This window comes from Tinamus guttatus, unplaced genomic scaffold (assembly GCF_059628265.1).
Source record: "Tinamus guttatus ecotype Peru unplaced genomic scaffold, ASM5962826v1 Tinamus_guttatus_pri_ptg000637l, whole genome shotgun sequence".
Lineage (NCBI taxonomy): Eukaryota > Metazoa > Chordata > Aves > Tinamiformes > Tinamidae > Tinamus > Tinamus guttatus.
This window is the reverse complement of record NW_028289171.1, coordinates 385,370-408,819: the sequence shown is the minus strand read 5'-3', so window position 1 is coordinate 408,819 and position 23,450 is coordinate 385,370. Positions and strand designations below refer to the sequence as shown.

Genomic DNA, 23,450 nt, shown 5'->3' with positions numbered 1-23,450 from the left:
AAAAAGGCCCACTGCAATGTTATGTTGAGTTGTGAGCATTTCTACAGCACTGCTGAGATCAGCTGCAGGGGTCTTGGAGAAAGGAGTATGTGTAAGTGTTGCTGCTGTCTGCAGCTTCTTAGGAAAGCTCCCATTTAGCTGGCAGTAGGGTAGCAGTTCTGGCATCTCCACTCTGACATTCCAGTGCGGAACAGTTTCTTGGCATGTGCAGAGTAATTACCTGCTGAATAGTCTATGTAAATGATAGTCTATAGCATTATGAATGTTTTGCATACTGCTATAAGTTTGTTCCTAAAAAAGGTATTGTATAAATCAATTTTATTTTTATCTTTTCAAGAAGCTTGAGTAGTTAGGTTAATGCTGGGGAAAAAACATAATCTACTAAAATTTGCCAAAGAAAATATTGAAAGTACTGTCGGAAATTTTATGTTATCTTGTAGCTGATAGCATTACATTATATTATTGCTTATTTTAAAATAAATACACATGCACAAAATCCCAAATCCTCTAATCTATTCCTCCTCTTTCTAGAAAAAAAAAAAGAAGACTTATGCCAGGGCTTTCTTTTTTTTTCCCCTCAGTCCTTTAAAGACTGCACAAATTGGGAAAATGATCTAAAAACAAACTGTAAATCAATATATTAAAGTAAAAAGTACTCAATACTGGAAAAGGAGCAATTAGCTACACATGTACAAGATGGAAAACTGCTGATTAGGAAATATTTTTTCAACAAAGTGTCAGGGATTTATAATGGCTTGCAACTGAATCAACAGCATCAGGTTTCTGCCCTTTTTGTTTTGTTCTATTTGAGCTTTGTCAAAATTTGTTACCTTCTACTTCAAAGAATTCTTGCAGTGCACAATATTGCCACTTGCTGGCAGCAAGAGTCTAAAAATGTACTGAAAGGGGAATCTCTTTAAGAGTTCCTTAAGCAACACCACTGTTTTACCCATTATACAGAAAAAGCTTTTTAGACTTGCTGAGGTATCTGATTTTCTCCAGCAGAAGTGGTTCAATGACAAGAAATTAGAAAAAAGAAATGGTATAAAAGTGGGTGCATCTCCTAGAAGCAGATCAAAGTCATTAGAAAAACAGCAGAAGTGTTACCTTTCCAAGAACAGTTGTATTTTTTTGCTTTTGTTGCTCGGTGTGGAAACTTAGACATGTAGCCCCCAAAGATACTCCAAAGATTTTGAGCTTAAGTTTATGAGGCACAAGTGATTCCACACCATCTTGGAATCCACACCAACACATAAAGAAAGCTGAAAGAATATATTGTGTTTTACTAACTGCTTATTATATTGTGTTATGAGTATGTCCACTTCCACTGTTTTGGGATGACAGAAATTTTTAACTCCTCTTAACATTTCATGTCATTGTCAGTAGCATTATATGACTTTATAACATGGTTCGTCTGTCTTGTTCTTCAGTTTTTCACTGCAAGGGACGTCATCAGCTGAAATGATCTGCTTTTGAAATTGGTGTCCCAGTCCCTTGCTGAAAATTTTTGTGAATTTTTAGTAAAGGCCTAAGGTTCTTGCAGTTTACTTTATTCAAAAATTGTAAATAATATATATGCATATTGATAGTTTACAAATTAAATGTTGATTATGTGCTTTTTAGAAAAAGAGGTTCCATTCCTTCTTTTTTTTTTTTTTGTAAACTTTTTTACATTTAGATTTCACAGGTATTAAGTGATGAAGATCTCTCTCCAGAAACAAGCCAGTTCCTAGATGCATTTCTGGAGGAGCTAGTAATGTTTCCAAAAGAACAGACACTGCAAGAGATATTTCCACAGGTTTTGGAAGATTGCCAGAGAGCAAACATGACCGTTATTGACACAGATAACGCAGTAAAAGAACATTCCCATAATAATGATCCAGATCTCTCATTGACATCGTTAGGGAAGATTTTCCTGGAAGTATTCTCTGAACAGAGTGCAGTTCCGGGTGAATTTGCAGTCAGTGATTTGTTCAAACCTCCCAGTGACTCGCAGAGCCCTAAAATGCTAAACCCCTTGCCTGACGTGTTAGAGTGTCAGGGTTATGCCTTGCCCTTCAGTACTCTAGCAGATGAGAAGAGCGATGCCCTGCCAGCTGAGCTGCTGACAGCTCTCAACTCCTTCTCAGGATCTGTCGCTCCTGGAGCACCAAGCCAGAGGCAGCTTAGTGCTGAGGAAGAGCAGCTAAACTCAGAACCCAGTGCTTCCCAGCTACATGATGACTATACACAACTAACAAATATGTTTGAGCCTCAGCTTCCCACAGTTCAGGTGGAAGAAATAAAAGCCATGACAGGATCTAACTTGCAGAGGACAATGAATGAGCAAGTACATATGTGTTATGTATATCTTGTATAAGTTATGCATATCTTAGAATATTTTATAGAATAGTCAAAACACTTGGAGATATAAATCTTAGTAGAGAACAAATTGGTATCATTAATTTACATGCTTAATATCTTCTCATTGTTTTTGTTTTAAAGTTCCTTTTTTTTTTCTTTCAATATATTCTTATAAAAATGTGTGAGTTTGCTAGGATAGGAAATCCTGGTAAATTTGATTTTTCTATTTTTTTTTTTGTTTCGAGTTGTCTTTTACTCAGTGACTGCCATGGCTAGAATTAGCAGAGGAATTTTAAAAACTCCTGTTCCCTTCGCATAGTTTATCTCACATCTCCAAAGAAAGTACCCAAACGCTATTCTGATTTGCCTTGATAGCACACCTGGCATAAACCAGCCAGGTTCAGCCTTTTCCCTACCTTATCCTCTTCTGTTTACTTTTTCATGCCACAGTGTGCTGGGTTTTATGCTTCTGTAGCTCCCACCACTTGTAGCATACAAACACTTGCATATATTAGGAAAAACACTTATAGCCATCTCTTCCCTTTAGACTAGCAGGGCTAGTGAACATTCTTTCATGTATATATTTCAGTGTGTTGAGTGTCTGTGTTTTTTAGCCCTGCCTACAAGAGACTGACTGCAGAAACTGAGACTAGGTTTTATGTTTTTGTCCTCCACTCAGAATGCTAGTATGTGTGGATACAACCTGTGATCCCTCTTTTTATTTTGTCTCTTATCCTGTGCTCTTCACAACATATGCCTTGTCCTGCAAAGATGGTCTGCTACAGGTCTTTTGAATTTAACACGATGAGGCAGAAGTCTAGAGGGGGATGTGAAAACAACATTAAAATCTCTTCCTGTGAGGTTATCATGATGGAAAGAGTAAGACCTACATGTTGTACTATGGAGTGCAATAGCTATCCCTTGCAAACCTGGAATCAGATCCTCTGCTCTGCATAATCTGTTGTTGTATATCAACAATAATCCACTGTATCTAGTTAAGGTGGTTTTACAGCCACTTTTCTTCCACTCAATGGCATAAAGCACTCAAAAATATCAATTAATTCAATCTTTTATTGGATACATTATTTGAGTATCACAATGTGTAAGAAATTGTCCTGCAAAGGTAGCTAATATCAGGTTGCTGAAAGCTCAGAACCATAGCCACTTGTAAAGCTTGCTTCAATGAAGTGTAGATTCCTGAAATATGTAGCACAGATTGTGGAGCTTAGTATACAGATTTATTCAATGTTGCACTTAAGATTTTGAGTCAGGGTCTTTGGAGAATGAGATCCATAATCTGTTTTTGATTAATAATTTATTTTAGCTTTTTGATATCTTACTAAAGGCAGAAGGTATGGAAGAAGTTTAATGGGAAAATACTTCAGGCTAATTTCTTAGTAATTGTTGTGTTCTGATAATATATTGCTTTCTCTGGTCTTTCCTCGACCTTGTTTTTTCACAGTATCCTTATTCTGAAATAAGGATGAAACCGGTACCCAAAAGAAGAGAGCCTGTATTGTCCTACAGACGCAACCATAGGACTATATAGGCCTCTGTTCTGATATATGATCCGTTATAGCATAAATGGCATTTTTTTGTCTGTTTTCTCTTCAAAATACTTGGTTTCCAGCAAATTTCCTGTTAATGTACCTCATGTCTTTACCAAGAGGGGTAATTTCTAGGGATGCATATCACCCCTTCAGGAGACTTTGCTGAATATATCAAATAAAACCCACCCCCAAACGAACAAACAAAAAACCCACTAAATCTTCCATTTCTATCTGTATTCTGCAGCAACACTGGCAATTTTTCCCATGTCTCTGCAAAAGAATCTGCAGAGCCCCTGTGCCCATGTTGATGTGCACCAAGGCTGTGCCCTAGGAGCGTTGCGTGCCACTCGAGGGGGTGATAAGGTGATGCGCACCGAGGCCGTGGCAGCAACGGGAGCGATACGCAGCGTGCGCACGTCCAGTGGGCTGAAATGGAAAATCGACTGGAGTAGCTCAAGCTATCTACCCCGTGATAATTCATCCTTGTACAGGATTCCTCTGTGTTAGAGCATCTGGAGGAGCATCTAGAATACGTGTATAACCGCCTAGTTAGGATCCCCCTGACACTCTTTAGAACAAGATGAATCAGTCTGTGAAAGGGGCTGTTCCTCTTCAGTGGTGATTGGAATGGAGGGAGAACCAAGATGCATGGTGACATCTAAGGTGTCTGACTTCTTGATGGCTGCAGTCAACTGAGATAGGTCTCATCTGTGGTGGTGATAGCTCAGGACTGGGATTGTATGTTTTTAGAAATAGCTTCGCAGCTAGAAATTTCTGAAACACTGTTTCTGACCCTGGACACATTTCTGGACTTGTACAAGACTAGAATTAAAGTGGCTAGATAAGGCATCTTGCACATCACAGTTTTTTTTCAAGAAAGGAGCTCGTGTCTGTAGGGAACTAAAATGCATCTGTTAGGTTATTTCACACATCCAAGTAAACAACTTTCAGATAACGGTTTTTGTTCACTGACAGCCAGGCTAGATTTATTATTTGTGTTTTGATTCCGAGTATCCTACTATCCTTCTCTAATTCTCCCAGTGCTGCATGATGTGGCAGTGCTTCAGGATCCTCTCTAAAAACCTGTCTGTGGTGTCTGTAGAATTCCAGCTATTACTTAAGTAGACCCTCTATTCTCTGTGGTTTTTTTCCGTTGGCTGTGAGCACATATGTAATTTATAAGATGCTGTACTTTGAACTCTTTGTATTTTTAGAGCTGTTTTTTTAATAGTTTGTTTCCTGGTCACTTGTAGTGTTTTTTTTTTTTTTTTTTTTTTTTTTTTTTTTTTTTTTGCCACAGCTTGTGGGTGATTGGCAGAGAGAGAAAGAAGTAATTTCAAGCTACTGGTGTGGCAACTTTCATGAAAAACCTACTGGGGAGGGAATTTCCCATTCAGTGGAGACCGATTTGTGTGCACAAGCTACCAAAGCAACATCAAAGAGAGCAAAGCAGTTAAGAGGGACCTCTTCAAGAAAATGCACAGGTTGTGATTCCCGTTATCGCCAGATACTACACAGGACTTCTCACAGTGGCAGCACAACAAGAAACAAAGCTAAGGATTTTGAGTATGAGAAAATTATGCATAATATTCGTAAATTCCTGCTTGTATTAATGTAACAAATGTGATGCAGACTGCTCATTCCTCATGTTAATGATTTTAAATGATCCAAAGGTAAAGGTTTTAACATTTTACTTGCAGATCTGAGAATCAGTTTTTGCCCTAATTTGTTTTCTTTCCAGTACTATCAAAGTTAGCAAATACAGGTTAATACTATTATGTCATTTTAAGGTTAAATGTATTTATATTTTTAATTGTACTATAAACCTTGATTTAGTGTATATAGAGAAAATAATATTTTTGTTGATTCTAAAGCAAATCTCTTGTCAGAAAAAATCAGAAATCTACTTCTAATGACAAGCAGGATCTAGCAACCAACATATGTCAAAGGATGACAGTTCTGAACAGGAATAAAAATGCTGAGCGAACAAGGAGAAGTAAAAGAATCCAAAAGAAAATGAGTGAGATGTTCTTTGATATTTATTTATCTTTTTATTTGAGCAAGTGTACTGAATAAAATATAATTCATAGCCTTTTCAATATATTGTGACACGTGTTTATTTTTAAAAGATGCCGTAAGCATTTTTTATTATTGATAAATTATTGATGATTTACACAATTTCCTTGCTTATATGTACATCTTAGCAACATAACGGTTGACTGGTGTAGATAAACCTGAGCCACGAGAAACTTTTCAGGATGCAAGTTTTATCACATAATATTATAAATAAAAATTATAGGGTGTATTCTGAAAAGCAAAAGTAAAAATATATTCATATGGGGTGAAGTTGTAGATTCTGATACTGTAATCTAATATTCTTGCTGCAATGTCTTTTTGAAGGCAATGCCACCCTCAGGAATTGATCTATAGAAAGCGAATTATTCTATTTTAAATGCCTGTTGTTATTCTGTCTGTGTTAAATATAGAGCCTTCACTACCACAGTCACTAAGCGCTCTTTGAAGTGTTCTGCCTTCCAACATGCTTTGTCAGAGAAAAAGATTGCTATTTTTCATCTTTCAAAGATGAATTGGCAAGCAAAGAAATCCTCTGGCTTACCCGGGAAGTGTGTGGGAGAATACAGAATTCATCCGTGTGCTCACTCCAGAGCAAGCCTTTCTTTAAGAGAATAATCTTTAAAGTTTTTTTTTTCTTTAAGCCCACTCAATTTGGCTTTATCAGTGCACCTACAGCATTTAAACAGCTTACAAAGTTTGGAAGTATTCAAATTGTAACAGTTGTGTTGCAGATCTTGTAAATATGAATAATTGTACTACCATTTAGCAACCCTTCTCTTTTTTTCATTGTTTTCATTATTCCCAGTGGAAGCACCATTTTTATGAGATTCAAGGTTGAATGACTAACAAGACTTGTATTTCAAGTTGACTTAGTAATTTCCACTTGAAAAACAAGCTGTTGGTGTTTTAAGCATGATTTCTACAGAAGGAATGAGCCTGCAGAGGTAGCTTCATGTTAATCCAACCTGATGTGGTTACCTCCATTTTGCAGCAGATCTAGTACTGTCAATCAGCTTTGCTTGATAATTCACCAGTAAAACAACCCCACAAAAGTTTGTTTGGATCCGCAGGCATGACTTGCGTTGCACAATGGCTGGATCTGACCCAGGGAAGGCAGGTGGAGGTGACAGGGAGTAAGTCCTCTTTAAGTTACAGTGTACAGTCAAAACAGATTAAGTGTAGCATAAAATGGCCCGTCGTTCTGCTTGTATCTAGGTGGTTTTGTCCTTCCTGAGCTGCCTGGCTCATTGAAACCAGTTTTGACTGGGGACTGTAGTATCATGCATGATTAAGGTCTTGCAAGATTAGACCGGTAGCGAAGAAATACTATCCATGTGCTCAGCTGAAAAGGTGCTAAGTAAATCCATACCACCTCATTTCCAAAAAGCTACATGGGACCTACAAAAAGCTACATGGGAATGATTTATTCTGAGCTCAGAGTCTATCATGATGTACAAAGCAGTAGAGACAGGAGTCTTGATGAGTTCCAGCTGTAACCGAAGGACCTGTTTTTCACGTAATGCTTAAAACAATATGTCTATGCCTGCTACCTGGTAGAGTTTTAGGGCCAGTGAGCTACATCTGCTGCCCACTGTCCTTCTGAACCCAAGGTTTTTAGCTAATAGTGCCCGAGCCATATACTGTGTGTTCCTGCAAGCCCTCTGTCCCTCCTTGTCTCCTTCCATCCCTGTTTTCTAGAAGAGGCGGTAGTACAGGTTCTCTTCCCCATAGGCTGAAGAGGTGCTGGAGGGTTCTCTGCTGGTAAAGTATGGCTGCATAGTGGGAGATAGATTCGAGCTTGTTAAATAATAAACTAATAATTAAAATATTTGTTATATATGCATATTTAATATCCAGGCCTCGGAACCCAAGGCAGGGTAATTTGCAGGGGGATAGCTAATGAGGGTTTTGTCCCAACTATTCACTTTTTCCTCATTACACACCTAACTGAGCTGCTGGTGAAGCAAAGGGAAAAGGTAAGGTAGTCTGAGGAGCTCATATCTTTCGCTATCCTAATATAAAACCTCTCTGCCAATGCAGCAGAGGCTTTAAAACGTAAATGAGTACAAACGAATTGCTGATAAATATGGTTTTAAGAAAAAGAAAATTATTAAATAACTGAACAGCTATTGAAATGCTCATCTTGGAAAGAATTGTAACCTGCAATAGGAATTTTATCAACCAATTGGAAACAATGCACTTTGCAAAAATGTTATTAAAAATCAAAAAGTCTAAACTTAATACATTTTTTAGAGTCTTGTTCTTCTGTGCTGAACTTCAGTTGGATTTTTGCTATGGAATTCGTGATAAAAGGCATATTTTATTGAAAGGGATTATTATTTCATTGGTAACATCTCTTTTGATATATTCATTGCCATTAAACTAAATTAACATTATTTTTTTGTCTCCAGAAAGATTGTTCACTAACTGAAATGCAAAGTAAAGCCAGAGTAAGAGTTGAAAGTTAATTCTAGACCTTTTGAATTATTTTTCAGGACAAGAAGCCTCTATTGGGAATTCGGCAAATCCTATTTTACCCATTCCACGGTGCAGAATAAATAGGAGGAATATTTTTGGAGAGACCTTGCTGCATAAAGCTGTTACTGATGAAGATATAGACCTTGTTTGTAATATAATAAAATCTGGTGCAAATGTAAATGTTTCGGATTATGGTGGTAAGTTGCAATTGTTGTTAAAAATAACCTATTTTCAAAACGGGTACCTGGATATAAGTAATAAATGTGCATATTACAAATTTTTAATGACATACAATGAAGATAATGTAGTTTTTTGGCTAGATAGTAGATTATTAAAGTTCTGATTTTTAGAAATTACCTTCTAACTGTTCATAAGAAAACATGTAGACCCTATATATAAAAGCATACCTAGAAAAGAAAAATTTCCTGAAAAAGTGAGTGCTCAGAAGCTTAAGAAATGCTGACACGGTTTACTCAGCCTTAATTCGACAATCTGTGCATGCTCATCACGTAATAGCTCTTTCATTAGGCAATCAGTGAAATATTTTACACATTTTTTTTTCATTTTTTCATTTCAGTGACTAGCTTGAGATTTCGAGGATTAGATGCCTCTTGCATGTTAAACTACATAGCTTAGAACTATTTTAATTCCTTTAATTTGTGAGTGCCTGATGTTTTTCATATTTTGTTTCATCTTGGGCACAAAAAAAATGAATGACAAGCAATGGCCAGCTGTGCACATTTTCAACAGTTGTCCATTTCCACAGTTCCAGTTTCATATGTGATACAATATGGCAAAAAGCGTACCTTTCCTGAAGTATCAGTTGCTTGTTTCAGCTGCCTCATTGGATAGAAAACTGTCCCTCTCACACAGTGGCTGAAGACTTCAAAACTGTTTTGTGGGAACAGAAAGAAAAAAGAAAAAAAGAGATGTGCAATTAGTTATTGCATAATGCATGACTATAACCAACCAAAATTAAGTTAGAAGTTCTGTCTTCTGAAGCCTACTGACTGACAGATTGATAGGATTCAGACTTTGCTGTTTGAGCTAGCAATGACCTCGGTGCTAGAGGTAAATGTAAAAAAGATTTTGTTCGTGGGTTTCGAAGCCATCTGCTGACAACAGAGCAATGTTGGTACCATGGGTGCGCTGCAGGCTTTATGGAGGAGGGCACTGAAGGGCACTGCTTCCAGATATTGACCTCTCTCCTGCTTCTTTTTTCTCCTTTTGCATCTTTTGCTGAGCTCTGGTTTCTTCATTCGCCAGACTCTGGCCGGTCTCTTTTGGTATGAAAGGAACACAAGTGCATGAAACGTGTTTTAAGTGAACCCTTTGAAGAGATGAGAGGCTGACCTGACCCTCCTTCTTTCTGTTCTGGTGAAGGAGGTGTAATCAGAAAGGAGTTGCTGGACCTGTGCTATTCTGAAATGTGCTTTCATCTCATGGGCTGGGAATAACTACTCAAATGGTTATATTCTGTCGCTGTGCCCTATTTCTTTCTTTAATGCCCTTCACTGGCAATTATCCATATCTTACACGAGGCTTTTTCTTTTCATCTGCCTCAGTGCTCTGCTTCAGTACCTTACTGAATTCCTGTTTGTTTGATTTCTTTTTCTTCACTCTCTCGCTGCCTGGGTATTAGTACAAGGGTTATAGAGAGAGAATCTACGTGCTCTCATTTTGAGTATTGATTCAGAGTGTCTAGAGGGAGCTGAAAAAGTCGTTGCAAGGAAAATTCTGCTTCTTAGTCTGGAACATGCACAGAGCCCTTAGAGAATCATGTTGCTAAACTCTAATGATTATCTATTAAACATGAGCTAGCTGCAATCTTTCAGAAGCTCATTATAGTATCAGGATACAGTGTAATATTTAATGGGAGAGAAATAGGCATCTTCACCCAAGTGAAATATCTTTCTCCTCTCCTTCCAAGATTTCAGGTTTTTGTTCCAAAATGCGAAATCACCAGATTTTATTAATGAAATAGCTTTAAGGCATTATAAATAGAAGTAAAATACTCTATAGGTGATGCTGTTAAACATATTCATATTGAAGCACTGTCAGTGTTAAACAGTATAATTAAACAGCTGAGTTTCAGGCAAGTAAGAGCAGCACCTTATAGTAGTAAGTTTTTTGTCAATCTAATGCAGTGTACTTTGCCCATAATAAACCAAATTCTGTACATAAATACATTATTCCAGGTTGCTTGATGGATAAGAAAGCCTCAGAAGCTTGCTTCTCGTTTTGACAGCATTAGAGATTTTCATTTAACAGTCTTAATAAGCAATCTATATTTAGTAAATGGTTCTATATTTAAATTTATTTGTAAATCTATATTTAACTCTAGATTTAGGATGTGCGTTAGGCCTGGACAACCTTTCAGTAATGGGAGATGGTAGAAGAGGAAGGTGGTTCATCAAAATAGTTTTCTGGAGGGTGTGCTAGTTTGAGACTGCAGGATATAAATTGGAAGGTCTCCTGTCTTTTTTGCTTTTCTCACCCTACAGAACACTGTCACATAATGACTATTTAAATAGCTGATACAGGTCTAAGCAAAACCCAGTTCAAAGTCCATCATTTATTTTTCCTCAGTACCGTCTTCATGGGTGGAATCATTCTATGAGTCATAAAGATGATGAGATCTGGTAACTTTTTAATACACATTTCTTCATACAACTTACTGTAAAATCCAACAATTTTTATCATTTTAATATATATCTGAAATCCTGCTGGCACTTTAGGGTCATCTATTTGGTAATTTTTACGAAGTATTTTATGCAAATTTGAAATACAGGTTTCATTTGCCTGTTTTCTTCTTTCATAGGCTGGACTGCCCTACACAAAGCAAGCGTGGAAGGCCTTTATAGGATAGCAAAGGAGCTTTTGAAAGCAGGAGCTGACGTTAATGCTAGAGGAAGTAAAAAAATAACACCATTACAAGACGCAGTCAGAGAAGGTCATTATGAGGTATATTCCAATCTGTGTTCACAGATTATGGTTTAGGAATGCAAATTCTTGTTGTCAGTCCAGAAAGGCAGGTAGTGTTGTTACATAGGGGCTGATCTTTTCCTATTAGGAGTAAATTTAGGAGATGTCAAGTCCTTTTTACCCTACTTCTGTAGGGTAAAACACACACTTTATAAGATTTGCAGCAGCAGAAATTGATTGTCTTTCCAACTGTTAGTGACAATGGGTGACATACAGAGGAATAGGTTACTGCTATTTAATACTAGTTATTTTACTTATTTTATATTCACATTGCAGAATCATTATATGACCTGAGCAGTTTTCTGGAGTTTTAATTATTTTTTTTGTTTGTTTGTTTTGTTTTGGTAAATTTGTGGTATGGTGTACGGCCACGCATGACACTTTCTGTGTATCAACACACAGCATGGACAACTATGAAAAACATGACTTTATATTTTATATGGTCTTAAACAAAATGTCAACTGAATGACCAATGTGAATTAGTCAGGATTCTTGTTGCCAAATGCGGTGGTTTCAGTTCTGGACCCTCTTGCAGTCTGACGCTGGTTTCTTGCATGTGTCTATGCATGTTCCTGGTGTCACCAAGATATATGCAGGAGTTCTGCATGTCTTGCTTGGCTGCTCGCTATTACCTTCTTTGAAAGGGTGCATTTACTGTCTAATACTTACTCACTTACGAGTTTTTAAATGTTTTGTGGAATGTATTAAGTTCTGTCTCTAAGTATTACCTCAACTGGGAAATTGAGAGAAAGGAAATGTTTAATCTGTTTTTCCTCAAGTCTCTCTAGAGCAAAGAGCAACAGTAACCTTATGGTTAACGTTTTTTTCCAAGACTTGAGAAACCTGAACTTGCTTTCTCCTCTGCTCCATGTTCTCAGCTTGTGGAGTTCTGACTGTTAAGGGTTCTTGAAATATTTCTCAGAGATCCATGAAGATACCATGGTCCATGGTTAGACATGCAGGGCTCTGCATCTCCATGGATAATTTTCAGGGGTCGGCAACTAGAACAATGTTGGAAACTATCATCTCATGGAGAGCATCAACATCATTCAGCACAAAGCTGTCTGAAGGAGTACATGAACTTGTGTGTACCCAGGGAAGGGTGCTGTAAGGTGGGACTGTGTTTGCTTGGGGAATTACAGCTGCAGCTCTGCAGCAGCCTCCACGAGTTAGTTTTTTGTTGCTGCTGATTAGCCCAGGTAGAGCATCGTAGTGATTCAGTAATATGACTTTTGATACTCGGAGCTGTTGTTTTCAAAGTTATGTTCTCTGCATGGTGTAGTTATTGTTATAGATAGGAAATACACTTTTTGACTGCTTTATCCCTTTCCCTACCTATAATATGGCAAAATCTGATTTGCTCTTTCAGATTTGCTCTGATGTTAGGAGAATGTGTCGATGGAGAAAGAACTTCATTAGTGATCCTCTCAGTGAAAGACTGCTTAGAAATAATGAGGGAATTTTAATGCAGGGTGAAGGATGTGAGTCAAGCCCAGTCTGAAATGGTAATAGATATTGAAGAGGGAGAAAGGCAGAGATACAAGCAAAAACATTGTAGAGTAGAATAAAATGGCAGGATTGGCCTCAGAAAGACGATCATCAGATGAAATTTTTTCCATGACTTCTAAAAGTATTCTACAGAGGTAGATGAAATGTTTTGATAGAGTAGTCTTCTGCTTGAATAACAACAGGTTAGGCTTTACATATTTGTAAAGAAATTATAATGTCAGTAAGGAACTCTGGATGACTTTCATCTGTATTTGCAAGAAAGAAATAGGCACACCTACAGCACAAATTGTTTTCTCCTGAAGCAGGCATCTTCAATAGGTGAGCTGACTCATCCCCTAAAACCATCATTTTTTTCCACCAATTAAGAGCTTAGGGAAGATGAATTCTACCCTTTGTTTGTTTTTTTTTAAAAAAAACCTTGGCTTAAGACTGGCATGTTAATCACTGAAACCAATTTATAAAAATGAATATAGTAAGATGTTACGAGAATGACACATCTAGGGGAATGCTTGGGACGTATTAACTGGAATAGAGAGGGAATATTTGGGATAAACCTTAGACTTCTTTTTAGTGGTTCATGGAGTTGTGCACATTAGAGAGAAGCCTATGCAAGGAAAAATACCTTTAGAAGAAAAACAATCTGAAAAACTTATTTTTCTAGTTGACAAAATTATTACTGTGGTATGGAGCTGACCCTTTATTGAAAAATGAGATGGGAAGATGTGCATTAGAAGAAGCTTCTGACCAGTCTATGAGGAACCTACTTAAAAGCTACATAGCAAAATCTGGAAGAGGTTTAGAAGAGATACCAGGTAGGAATGAAGTCTTCTGGCATACTCATCACTATTAAATGGAGAATTTGAAAAAGTCTATTTCACTGTATTTCTTTAATTGCAACTAATAATTCATTGTCTGATGCCTGAGTTTGTGGTACAGAGAGGTGCCATAAGGCTACTAGGAAGACTTTATTAGATATTTTAATATGTATTTTATATGTTTATGCTTTTTTATGGTATTTTATATGTTTATGGTTTTAAAACTCGAAGGGTTTTCTCTATTTTCTGGCTGGCTATAGGTGGTTGGTGCTATTCTTACAAGATTCTGGGAACAAGATCCAATATGCATTCAACAAAAGATTATTGTCCTTTATCAGTACTTGTTGCTCGTCATCTCTCATTTTCTTTTCAGCTGCAGAGGATGCCGAACGTATGTTAAGTGCTCGTAGTTCAGACCATACCGGCCTGCACCAGGTACTTCTTTAAAGGGATAGATGTTAATTGGGTAGGCTGCTATGGGCTTCAGTAAACTAAAGCAGAAGAGTGTTTCCGAAACATGTTTCAAAAATAATGCCTAACCTACTCAGTGCTTAACATGCACCGAGCATGGACTGAAGCAAGGTTAACATTGCGCAGATTCTTAGGCAAAGAGCAGCAGATGCCTACTCATCTAGCTGCAGCCTCGTGAAGGCGCAGGATGCATCCTCTCACTGGCAGTGGTTCCTGTTGAGCTTTTGCAAGTGCTGCAAAGACAGTTTACAAGAAGGATGGTACCTTGGTGCCTCCTGGGACTTGCAAAAACCTAACTGAAGTGACCTGTTGCCTGAATGGTAGTAGCAGAAAAACTTCTTGCTTCCTGCCTGTGTGCACTAGGTTGTTGTGTTTGTTTTGTGTAGAAAAGGATAAGGGAGCTTCTGCCTTGCAGAGGGGTTGCCTGGGTCTGCACCTGAGAGGCAGAGCTCCCTGAGCTGTGGGAGCTGCTGCTTCACAGCAATGGGAGGCACCCTGGGAAGCTGCCTTGTTGGCTCTACTGCGCAGCAGCTTTTGGTGCTCGCAGAGCTTAAAGCCACATTCTCTCTCTCCCATTTTCTCCACTTTGAACACTGATAACTGGTAATACCTGAAATGCATAGTGCACCGCACAGATGATTTTTTCCTCCTCAGTGGGAGAATTCAGGTAGCCACATGCCATTAGAGTAGTTCTGTGGCAAAATAGTGAAGAATTAGTAATTCCTATTTTTGCTGTGTTTTTTACCTTATTTATAATTTGCTGAGCTCATTGCAGAGAGGGTTTCCCAGAGGATTTAATTATTAGAAGGCAGAATGTTAAATTGAATTCAGATAAATTTTAACAAATAAATAAAAATGTAAAGCATTAAGTAATATTTTGATTTCACTCATTAATTTTTACACGTTTACATATGTGCTTGTCAGTTCTTTAATTTCTCTCTCCTGTTCTCTTAATAAGTTGCACAAGCAGAGGAAAGCAGCTTATATTACAATAGAGCAGTTTTTTTCAGTGTATAATAAAATAGTTTACCCAAAGTGAAATGAATTATATGTTATTTTCTAGACAGAATTAAATGTGGATGGCACAGTTCAACATGATCATACTAAGGCATCAAAGGAAGGCTTTGCGAAAAGTGACCAAAGCAGAAAAAAAGAGAATTTGGTGACATATACAAAAAATAAGGTTCTCCAGGATTTGGAAGACAATGGACTGAATGAAGAAAAATCGAAAGATACAAATTCAGATTCAAAAAAGACAGATAAATCTGTTATTGATATGGCAGAGGCTGCTGCCAAGAGTAAAATTACTGAGAAAAATAATAAACATGAAACATATGTATCTTCTGTACATCCCACTACAAACCAAGGAACAACTGAAAAACAGAAAGCAGTTTTCCCTGATGTTAGACCTAATGAAATGAGCTTCAGTGTAGGTATTTATGATCATAGTTATTGCAGAACCATTGATGTTGAAGGAAAAGTGAGTTTACCAAATCAGACAGAAATGCAACAGGACTATGGATTCAATAGTGGTAACAATGGAAAAACCAACCGTTCTCCAGAAGAATGGAAAACAGACAGTGAAAGCACTGCAAGTTTCCTCATTACAGGGAAGGAGATGAACAATTGCCCAACAGCATCAGTGTCTGCAGAAAGAATGTCCCTGAAGCAGTCTGAGTCTACTGATGTAACAGAACCTTGTTCTGAGACAATACTTTCCACAGCTTTGCCTCATGGCATGTCACCTTCCCAGTTACAGCAGGCAGTCAAAAGTCATGAGAGTGATCAGCATAGTCTCAAGCAGACTAGTAAAGACAGCTTGAATGGCAGGAATCTAAATAGTGGTATGAGAACAAATTCAGAACAAATTAAATCTGATGTGGATGGAAACAAAATTAGTGGAGAGTCTCCAAGCTCAAAAATTTCCTTGCCCCTGTTGCAAGAGATTTCTTTACAGGTAGATGAGTCAGAATCAGCATGTGCAAATCTTAGTGATTCAGACAGCACAGATATATCGCAGCAGACTACGGCAAATGGGGTGCAAAACATTTTTACAAATATATCTGAAGAGGGAATCTATTGTACTCAACAAACATTTCAAATAACTCCAGAAACGCTGTTACCACATGAACTCTTAGCATCTACCAATGGAGAAGGTGTTTCCAAAAGTCCTGTAAATTGCAGCGGTAGGGTGCTAAGCTCTAGTGAACAAAAAGACCAACAACCAGAGGAGGGAAAGAGTGTCCTGCTTAATGCAGAAGAAAGGGCTGTAGAGTTTCTCACTGAAACACCTGAAAATACCATCAGTTCAGAGATGAGGTCTACAGCTTTACAGCTCCCAGAAAAGGAAGCACTTCAAAGAAAAAAAGAGGATCTTCAGAAGACCAACCAAAAAGCAGATTTTCATTTGGGTATTAATGCAGACAAGTCTGAGCAGGAAACTTCCCAGAAGACAGGTGCCTTGTTTTGTTTGAAAATAATTAGTTTAGGAGTTTTCTGAAAATTTTATATAAAAAAATGCAACTGTGGATCTCTAGAGTGTATATATCACTATAAATAAATAGCAAAAACATGGAAGAGGCTGTATTATAGTCTCCCATGCCAGATGAACTATTTTGTGATCTGTATTTTGTGGGGCTGTTCTGTATGCAAGTCCAATTTATCAAAATGCAACCAAAATATTAATTACATTAATAAGAATGAAATTCTTAATTCCTTATTTTTTTAAATACTGAGGAACAATAATTGCCTCTTTCACAAAGAATCTTTGAACTCTTGAAATCAATTTCAATTTCAGTAAATAGTGGATAATGTATTTATTATATTGGAAAGATTTTCAAAAATTGAATTGAATGAGTTACTGCAGGGATATTTTAACCAAAAGTAGGTGCTCATTTTGGTAATAATTTTTGATATCAGCTGCTGTTTCTGAAATTACTGAGTGTTATGCCACAAGATACTCTCAGTTCTTTTGTTCAACCAACAGATGAAGAAGTGTTTGCTGAAAGAACTGGAACAGAAGACACTGAAAAAAACAAAGAAGAAAGAAATGCAGAGAGTGATGTGCTCTCACAGTTTACTGAAACAGAGGCAATCCAAACTAAAAGAGTAAAATTAGACCCTCGGGAGACAAGCCAAAAGACAGATTTGTGTTCCAGTGGCAGTAAAAGCAAGGTTTCATTGAATCAATCACAGTTCAAACAAGGATCAAAACAGAAAACATCTAAGAAACCAGGTGAAAAATTAATGATATTTTATAAGGGCTTTTTTCTTCCAGACATATAAGAAGAAAACTTTTTAGTACATGAGCAAGAAGGTGTGGAAATATCTTTATAGCAGGTAGAGCAAATACTCCAGTGAGTTTCAAATTCCTGAAATATTGCTGAAACATCTGTACAGAATTCACATACTTGTTGTGTTTTATTTATGCTGTGTTCATCATCCTTTTCAGTGTGATAACTTAAAGGGCTGTAGAATCATAAATGAGAGCTCAAAGTAGGGTCCAATAGGTCATCAGCTAACTACTTTATGTACAGTAGAATAAAATCTGTCTCCTCCATTCTTTGTATTTGGCAGAAATATATCCACTTATGTTTTAGAAATCATATCCTCAGCAGTTACAAATCATCATAGGCTCTGGTTGTTTTGATAGCAGTTTTAGTTCTAGCTGTGCTGTACAAACTTACTTGTATATGGATAAAGGATCTAGCGTTTATTTCTGACAAGTATAATTGCTTATACCTGTACATAGAGTTTTCTATTTGGCAGTTTTGTCCTGTGTTTAAGGCCTGTATTTATCTTTGCTAACCTAGATAAAGCTCAGATCCTATGATTACTGATCATAACCCACAGGTGTTTTTCTCTCGCTCCGCTGTTTGATAAAGCTGGCATGCCTCTTGTGTATTTTGTTTCTTTCTGGAATTTCCATAGCCCTCTCAGACTTAGAAACCTTGTCTCTTAAAACTCTTGGATGCAATGTATCTGGACTGCTGATTCTAAAAGCATTAATCTTCCTATCGTCTGGGATTCTCATTAACTTGTACTGAAATTAAAAGAAAGGTGTCAGTAGATGATAGAAACACTTTATGGCACTTTGCCTTGATACACAATAGAGCATTTGTCCTTTTTGATTATCTTAGACTTTTTATCATTTGTTTATAATCATTCTAAATTTGGGGAAGATTTTTAAAAATTGTCTTCTTAAAATCTTAGCTGGTCGTGACTCTTTCCTTGTTGTTTTTTTGTTTGGTGGGTTTCATTGCCCTTTTCTGCAATTCCATATTTATAGTTGCTGTTCAGTCCTCATTTTTTTCATTTCTCACTTACCGATGCTCTACAATTCCATTCCTAAGATAGATTATTTTTTGAATCAATGTAGCTTTTTGTCTTGAGTGTGGAAAATGTGAAACATTTCGTAGTTATTCATATTTTTATACTGAGATTTTTTTCTGCTGAATGGTTTTTAGTTATAGTTGCTTCAGCTTCATGAAACTGTGCTTTTAAAGAGCTACAGGGTCAGTGTAAATGTGTGCTTGGTATATAGGTACATGAGAAAATGTATATTAATGATAGAGATTTATAGAAGTATGAGTGAATGTATATGACATTCAATTTTTTTTAAGCGTATTCACTTTTTAAAGAGGATTTGGCTTCAAAAAATTTACTGTTTTACTTGTGCTACAATTACACATTACTGTGTTCTATGGGTCAAACTTTGGTCAGATTGTCTCTGAGTGGAACATAACTTGATACTAGCATTAGTTCATATATATTTTGAAACTCAATGGGTTTCTTGCTCCTACATTGATTAAATTGTTTTTGAGGCAGTGTATATGTTTAAAACAGTGTAATAGCAACTATGCACACCCACCCTTACAGTCTCTTTCTCTCACAAACACACACAAAATATGGATACCTCCACAGGCATCTGACTGAGATGCTCCTTTATTTCCCCCCCCTTTTTTTTTTTGTCTGCCTAATACCCTCCTGACTGTTCTACAGAGAATGGTACTTTTCCTTCTTCCTGAGGCAGAGATAAACCAACCTTCTAAGCGTTGTGTTTCATTGATGGTGGCATGATATTCCAGAAAAATGAGACCGCTTATTTTGTTCGTGGAACAGAAAGGATTTGTAAGGATTGTCAGAAGATTTTTTTAGATGTTCTGTTTTTCAGCATTTTGTCAGGTTATTTGAAGTTGTCTGTGATATAGGAAGAGGCCAATAATACAGCGTTAGTACTGCAAATAATAGATATAGTGTTACTATTGATTTCAAAAACCTGCCTTTCAGAGCTATATTGGTTTAATTTCTGCAAAAACTGTTTGTGTTTTGCAGGTTATTATTTCCATCTCTGTCTTCTCTAGCAAGGATTATTTTCTGGTTGGGAACTTTTGTCTGGCTGCTTACAGGACTTGTATGTCAAATTAAGGAGTCATCAGTCAGTCTCTGCCTTGCCCTGTAGCGCTCACCATGCCATGGCCAACACTTTCCTGGATATCCCCAGCTACGTGAAGTTCTTGCCAGTCCTTGTCTCTTTGATGGTCACAGGCTTCTTTTCCTCTTCTGCTTTTAGCTGTACAGAATGTGGTTTCCTTTTCCTACCTCAGGTCATAACTTGTTTCTTGTTTGCATATTGGCTACTATCTCCTTGATTTTGGAGGTGGAGGAGAGGAGGAAAAGAGCAGGTGCTTCCTCTTGTTATTTGCCCTCAGCTTCTGCAATATTTGGCAATGCCAGCACCTAACTTCCCCGCTTCCAACCTGCTTCCTCTTGTTGTAGGATTTCCTTGTTACTTCAACTCTCTCTGGAAAGAAAGGTGATAAATGTCATCACCTGCTATTAATTACTGCAAGAATAAACACTGAACATAGAAATAATTTCCTTCTCTTTTTGCAGCTTCTGTCTATTCCTGCTCCATCTTGAGCTTGATTTTTATTGATAGATCTATAATGCATCTGTATTTATTTTATGTACCCATAAATATGTGGGATGTTTTCCCCCTTTTTTTCCTACTATGAATACAGTTCTTAAAAAAAAAGCATGGGTCTTGCATTGTGATCTTCTCTGGAATATCATTTCACAGATCACCTTTTCTACAAGGGAAATTCTTCACATAATAGTTTATTTAGCTATAATTTAATTATTTCCATCATCCCAGAAAAAGGTAACTGTTTGGAAGGTCATGGGGGAAAGTGTGGCCCTCTGTATAGCTTTGGGAACAGGGGCAGTAACATTCAGCTTGCAGCAGGGAAAAAAAAATAAAGAAGAAAAAGAAAAAAAGACAGGATAATGTTTCTTGACTTGGGCAATTCGTTGTTGTTGTTGTTGTTGGTAGTGATTTTTTTTCTCTGTGTCATTCCTCTTTGTCATTAACTGGCTTTTGTATCTTATCTGATTGTCCTCAGTGGTCTTCTTTACAGCATTCTGTTCTTGAATAAAAATCTCTTCTTCTGAAGTCATCACCTATGCAATGTCACCTCGCCTGTCTACAGTCAGTCACCTCCTAAATGACTAGGTTCTGTGTCTTCCTGCTCCACTTATATATAGAGGAGAGGTACAAACACCTTGGTTCTTTTCTTACAGTTTGAGCTATGAAAAGAATTACTCGTCAACCAGTGGTAAAGTGTCTGTTTAAAGCATGATACCCCTGAAATACAGTACTCCAATCTGGTCCAACTGCTGGCTGCAGCAATCTCTCCACTTTGCCTTTGTACACACACTCCCTGGATTTTGTATTTGCCAAGTTCCTGATGGTGCCTCCTGCCCCGCCTGGCAATGCACTCCGCAGAGAGCCGGGCCTTTAGGATTCCCATAACAATGGCCCTCCCTCTTTTGTAAATGTTTCCTGGCAAATGTGAAGAAAACTCTTATGCACGACAACTTAATTGGAAAGCTTTGTAATTATTTCTGTTCACTTGCAGCCAGTATTGCTGAGGGTCATTAGCTTAATGGACTGTTGTGGGCCTTCTTTTTGCCTGCCTCTCCAAGGAGTCCCTAGGACATTCTCCCATGAATCGGAGGGGACAAGAAGTGAGAGAGCAGGGGAGCAGGTGATTGCTCTGGGAGTCCCGACCTAGAAGCTTTCAGACAAAATACATTATCTTACAGAAAAGGAGGGCTCAAATTGGAGGAGCGTGTTGAATAATGTGAGCTCTCTACATGCTCTAGAATCTCAATTTTCATTCTAAAAAGAAATCTTCATGTAGACCCACTATAATGTGGGCCAAGTGTAAGCATGCAAAGATGGGTGCCTGAGTGCTTTCTGGCAGGTTAAAATAATCTCCTCTCAACTCCATGCTGCTGTGCTCCAGCTGCAGCAGTACCTGAGCAAGCCAGTTTAGAATTAGGATGGATATAATCTCGCTGTTTGTCAGTCTTCAACATGTTGCAGTATGTCTCTAAAATGTTTCCAGGCAGTCTTGGGTGACAAGCTTAGTACTTTAAAGGAAACCTTGGAAAAGGCAAGAGTAACTTAGAAAAAGTCTGCTGTCAAATCACGGAAAATTTTTGATAGCAATAGATACTGATAACTGGAAATATTTGAGGAGACAGCTTGTCTGCTGAGAAAAAGAAAAGTTCGGGATGCAACAGCAGTAATTGTTCGTATGAAATTGAAAACACTTATGCAAAAGTTTACAATCCCATTTATTGAACAAATTTTCAAGAAATCAGACAAAGAACCCGCTGATTTTCTTTTTTTTTTTTTTCTTTTTTTTTCCCCAATATTAAAGAAGCAGAAACAGAGGCAAGAAAAAAGCTAACATGCATGGCAGATTCGCCCATATATGTACTTTTTGGTAGCAGTTTTTTAGACAGGGAATGATCGCATGTCCTCACTCTATACGAGGACTCAGTGAGTGGGTTTTTAAAATCAGTTATTATCTTTTTATCTCTTACAGTTTTGTTTGTTGTCTTTTTATCTCTTGCAATTTTGTTACTTGAGCTCTGAGGGGTAGCTTATTTTTTGAGAATCGTGTGATGAAATTTCAAGCAGATGTCCTCTGTTTTGGTGAACCTGTAAGAGAAGGGTTATTTCAAGTTTATTTTGAGTCATGACTTTAATCATGAACGGGGTGAAATTAAGAGGCAGTTGAGCTATGTCAGTCCCCATTTGTTGAAGATTTGTATGGTTTTGTCACACCACAGCTGCAAAAAACACAGGATCGTAGAATCACAGATTGCTTAAGGTTGGAAGGGACTTCTAGAGATCATCCAGTCCAACCCCCCTGCACACGCAGGGTCACCCAGAGCACGTGGCACAGGAAACCTTGCATATACCTTGCAAACTATACCTTGCATAGAAGCATATCTTTTGCTGAATGCAGGGTCAGGAATGGGAAAGAGGTGACAGTTAGGTCTTCACTTTTATATGTTTCCTTAAATAACCCTTATCTGTATGCTTTATGTATCTAACAGGCACGCCTGGTAACTTTAAAAGAGTCCATGAAGAAGTGTGACATATTCACTACCTTCATATAGTGTAAATTTGCTCAATGTTGCTTAATGGCCTTTTTTATCCTTAATCTCTTACACTATTGTTAAATCACTTAGATCTGAAATGTAAATTCTTTGGCAAAAGGTCTGTGTGTTGTCTGATATATTATGCAGTACCTGCTTAATGCAGTCAATTAATAGTAATGAATAAGTAAGGAAAAAGTATTACACAGATTTACGTTAGTGCAAATGAGCTAGGAAGGTTAATTCCTTGTTTATAATGAAATAATTTTAATTGTTCCTAATGAGAATCCAATATGTTTAGAACGGGCAAAAAAAGAAGCTCTAGTTTCACATGTGGCCTATCAGACAAGAGTTTGGACAAAGAAGAGAAATGCAAAAGGAGAAAATCAGCTACATATTGCTGCTATCAGAGGAGATTTGTCTTTGGTGAAAACTCTAATATCAGCTGGAATTTGTGTCAATGAAAAAGACAATGCAGGTTTGAGTATTTCTCTCTAATGACTTGGTTTGAGATATAGTTAGTATATAATTTTGCGTAATTTCTTACAGCTTGTATAGTTTCATATAATTTATGTATTTTTATATAATTATGGGCTCTTGATTTGTGGTATAATTGTGGTGATTCTTGAAACAATGCAACTGTAAAGCTTTAAAAGGTGTTGGCTCTTCATTATTGTTATTTATTCTTGAATAAGAAGCGTAGATTTTTTTTTTTACAAAGATTTCAATTTCAGATATTTTATAAAAAAACTGTCAAAGAACACGA

At 37.3% G+C, this 23,450-nt stretch overlaps 1 protein-coding gene across 1 annotated transcript in view; it reads left to right on the top strand.

Moving 5' to 3' along the window:
* ANKRD31 (ankyrin repeat domain 31) overlaps positions 1-23,450 on the top strand; it is a 54,398-nt gene that overhangs the window by 9,329 nt on the left and 21,619 nt on the right. Inside the window, exons 7-16 of the mRNA XM_088535621.1 lie at positions 1,679-2,329; positions 5,194-5,459; positions 5,783-5,913; positions 8,465-8,644; positions 11,269-11,411; positions 13,603-13,753; positions 14,130-14,191; positions 16,173-16,638; positions 17,214-17,469; positions 23,044-23,162. Coding sequence (XP_088391747.1) covers positions 1,679-2,329; positions 5,194-5,459; positions 5,783-5,913; positions 8,465-8,644; positions 11,269-11,411; positions 13,603-13,753; positions 14,130-14,191; positions 16,173-16,638; positions 17,214-17,469; positions 23,044-23,162 — 2,425 coding nt within the window. The remainder of the gene's footprint in view (positions 1-1,678; positions 2,330-5,193; positions 5,460-5,782; positions 5,914-8,464; positions 8,645-11,268; positions 11,412-13,602; positions 13,754-14,129; positions 14,192-16,172; positions 16,639-17,213; positions 17,470-23,043; positions 23,163-23,450) is intronic.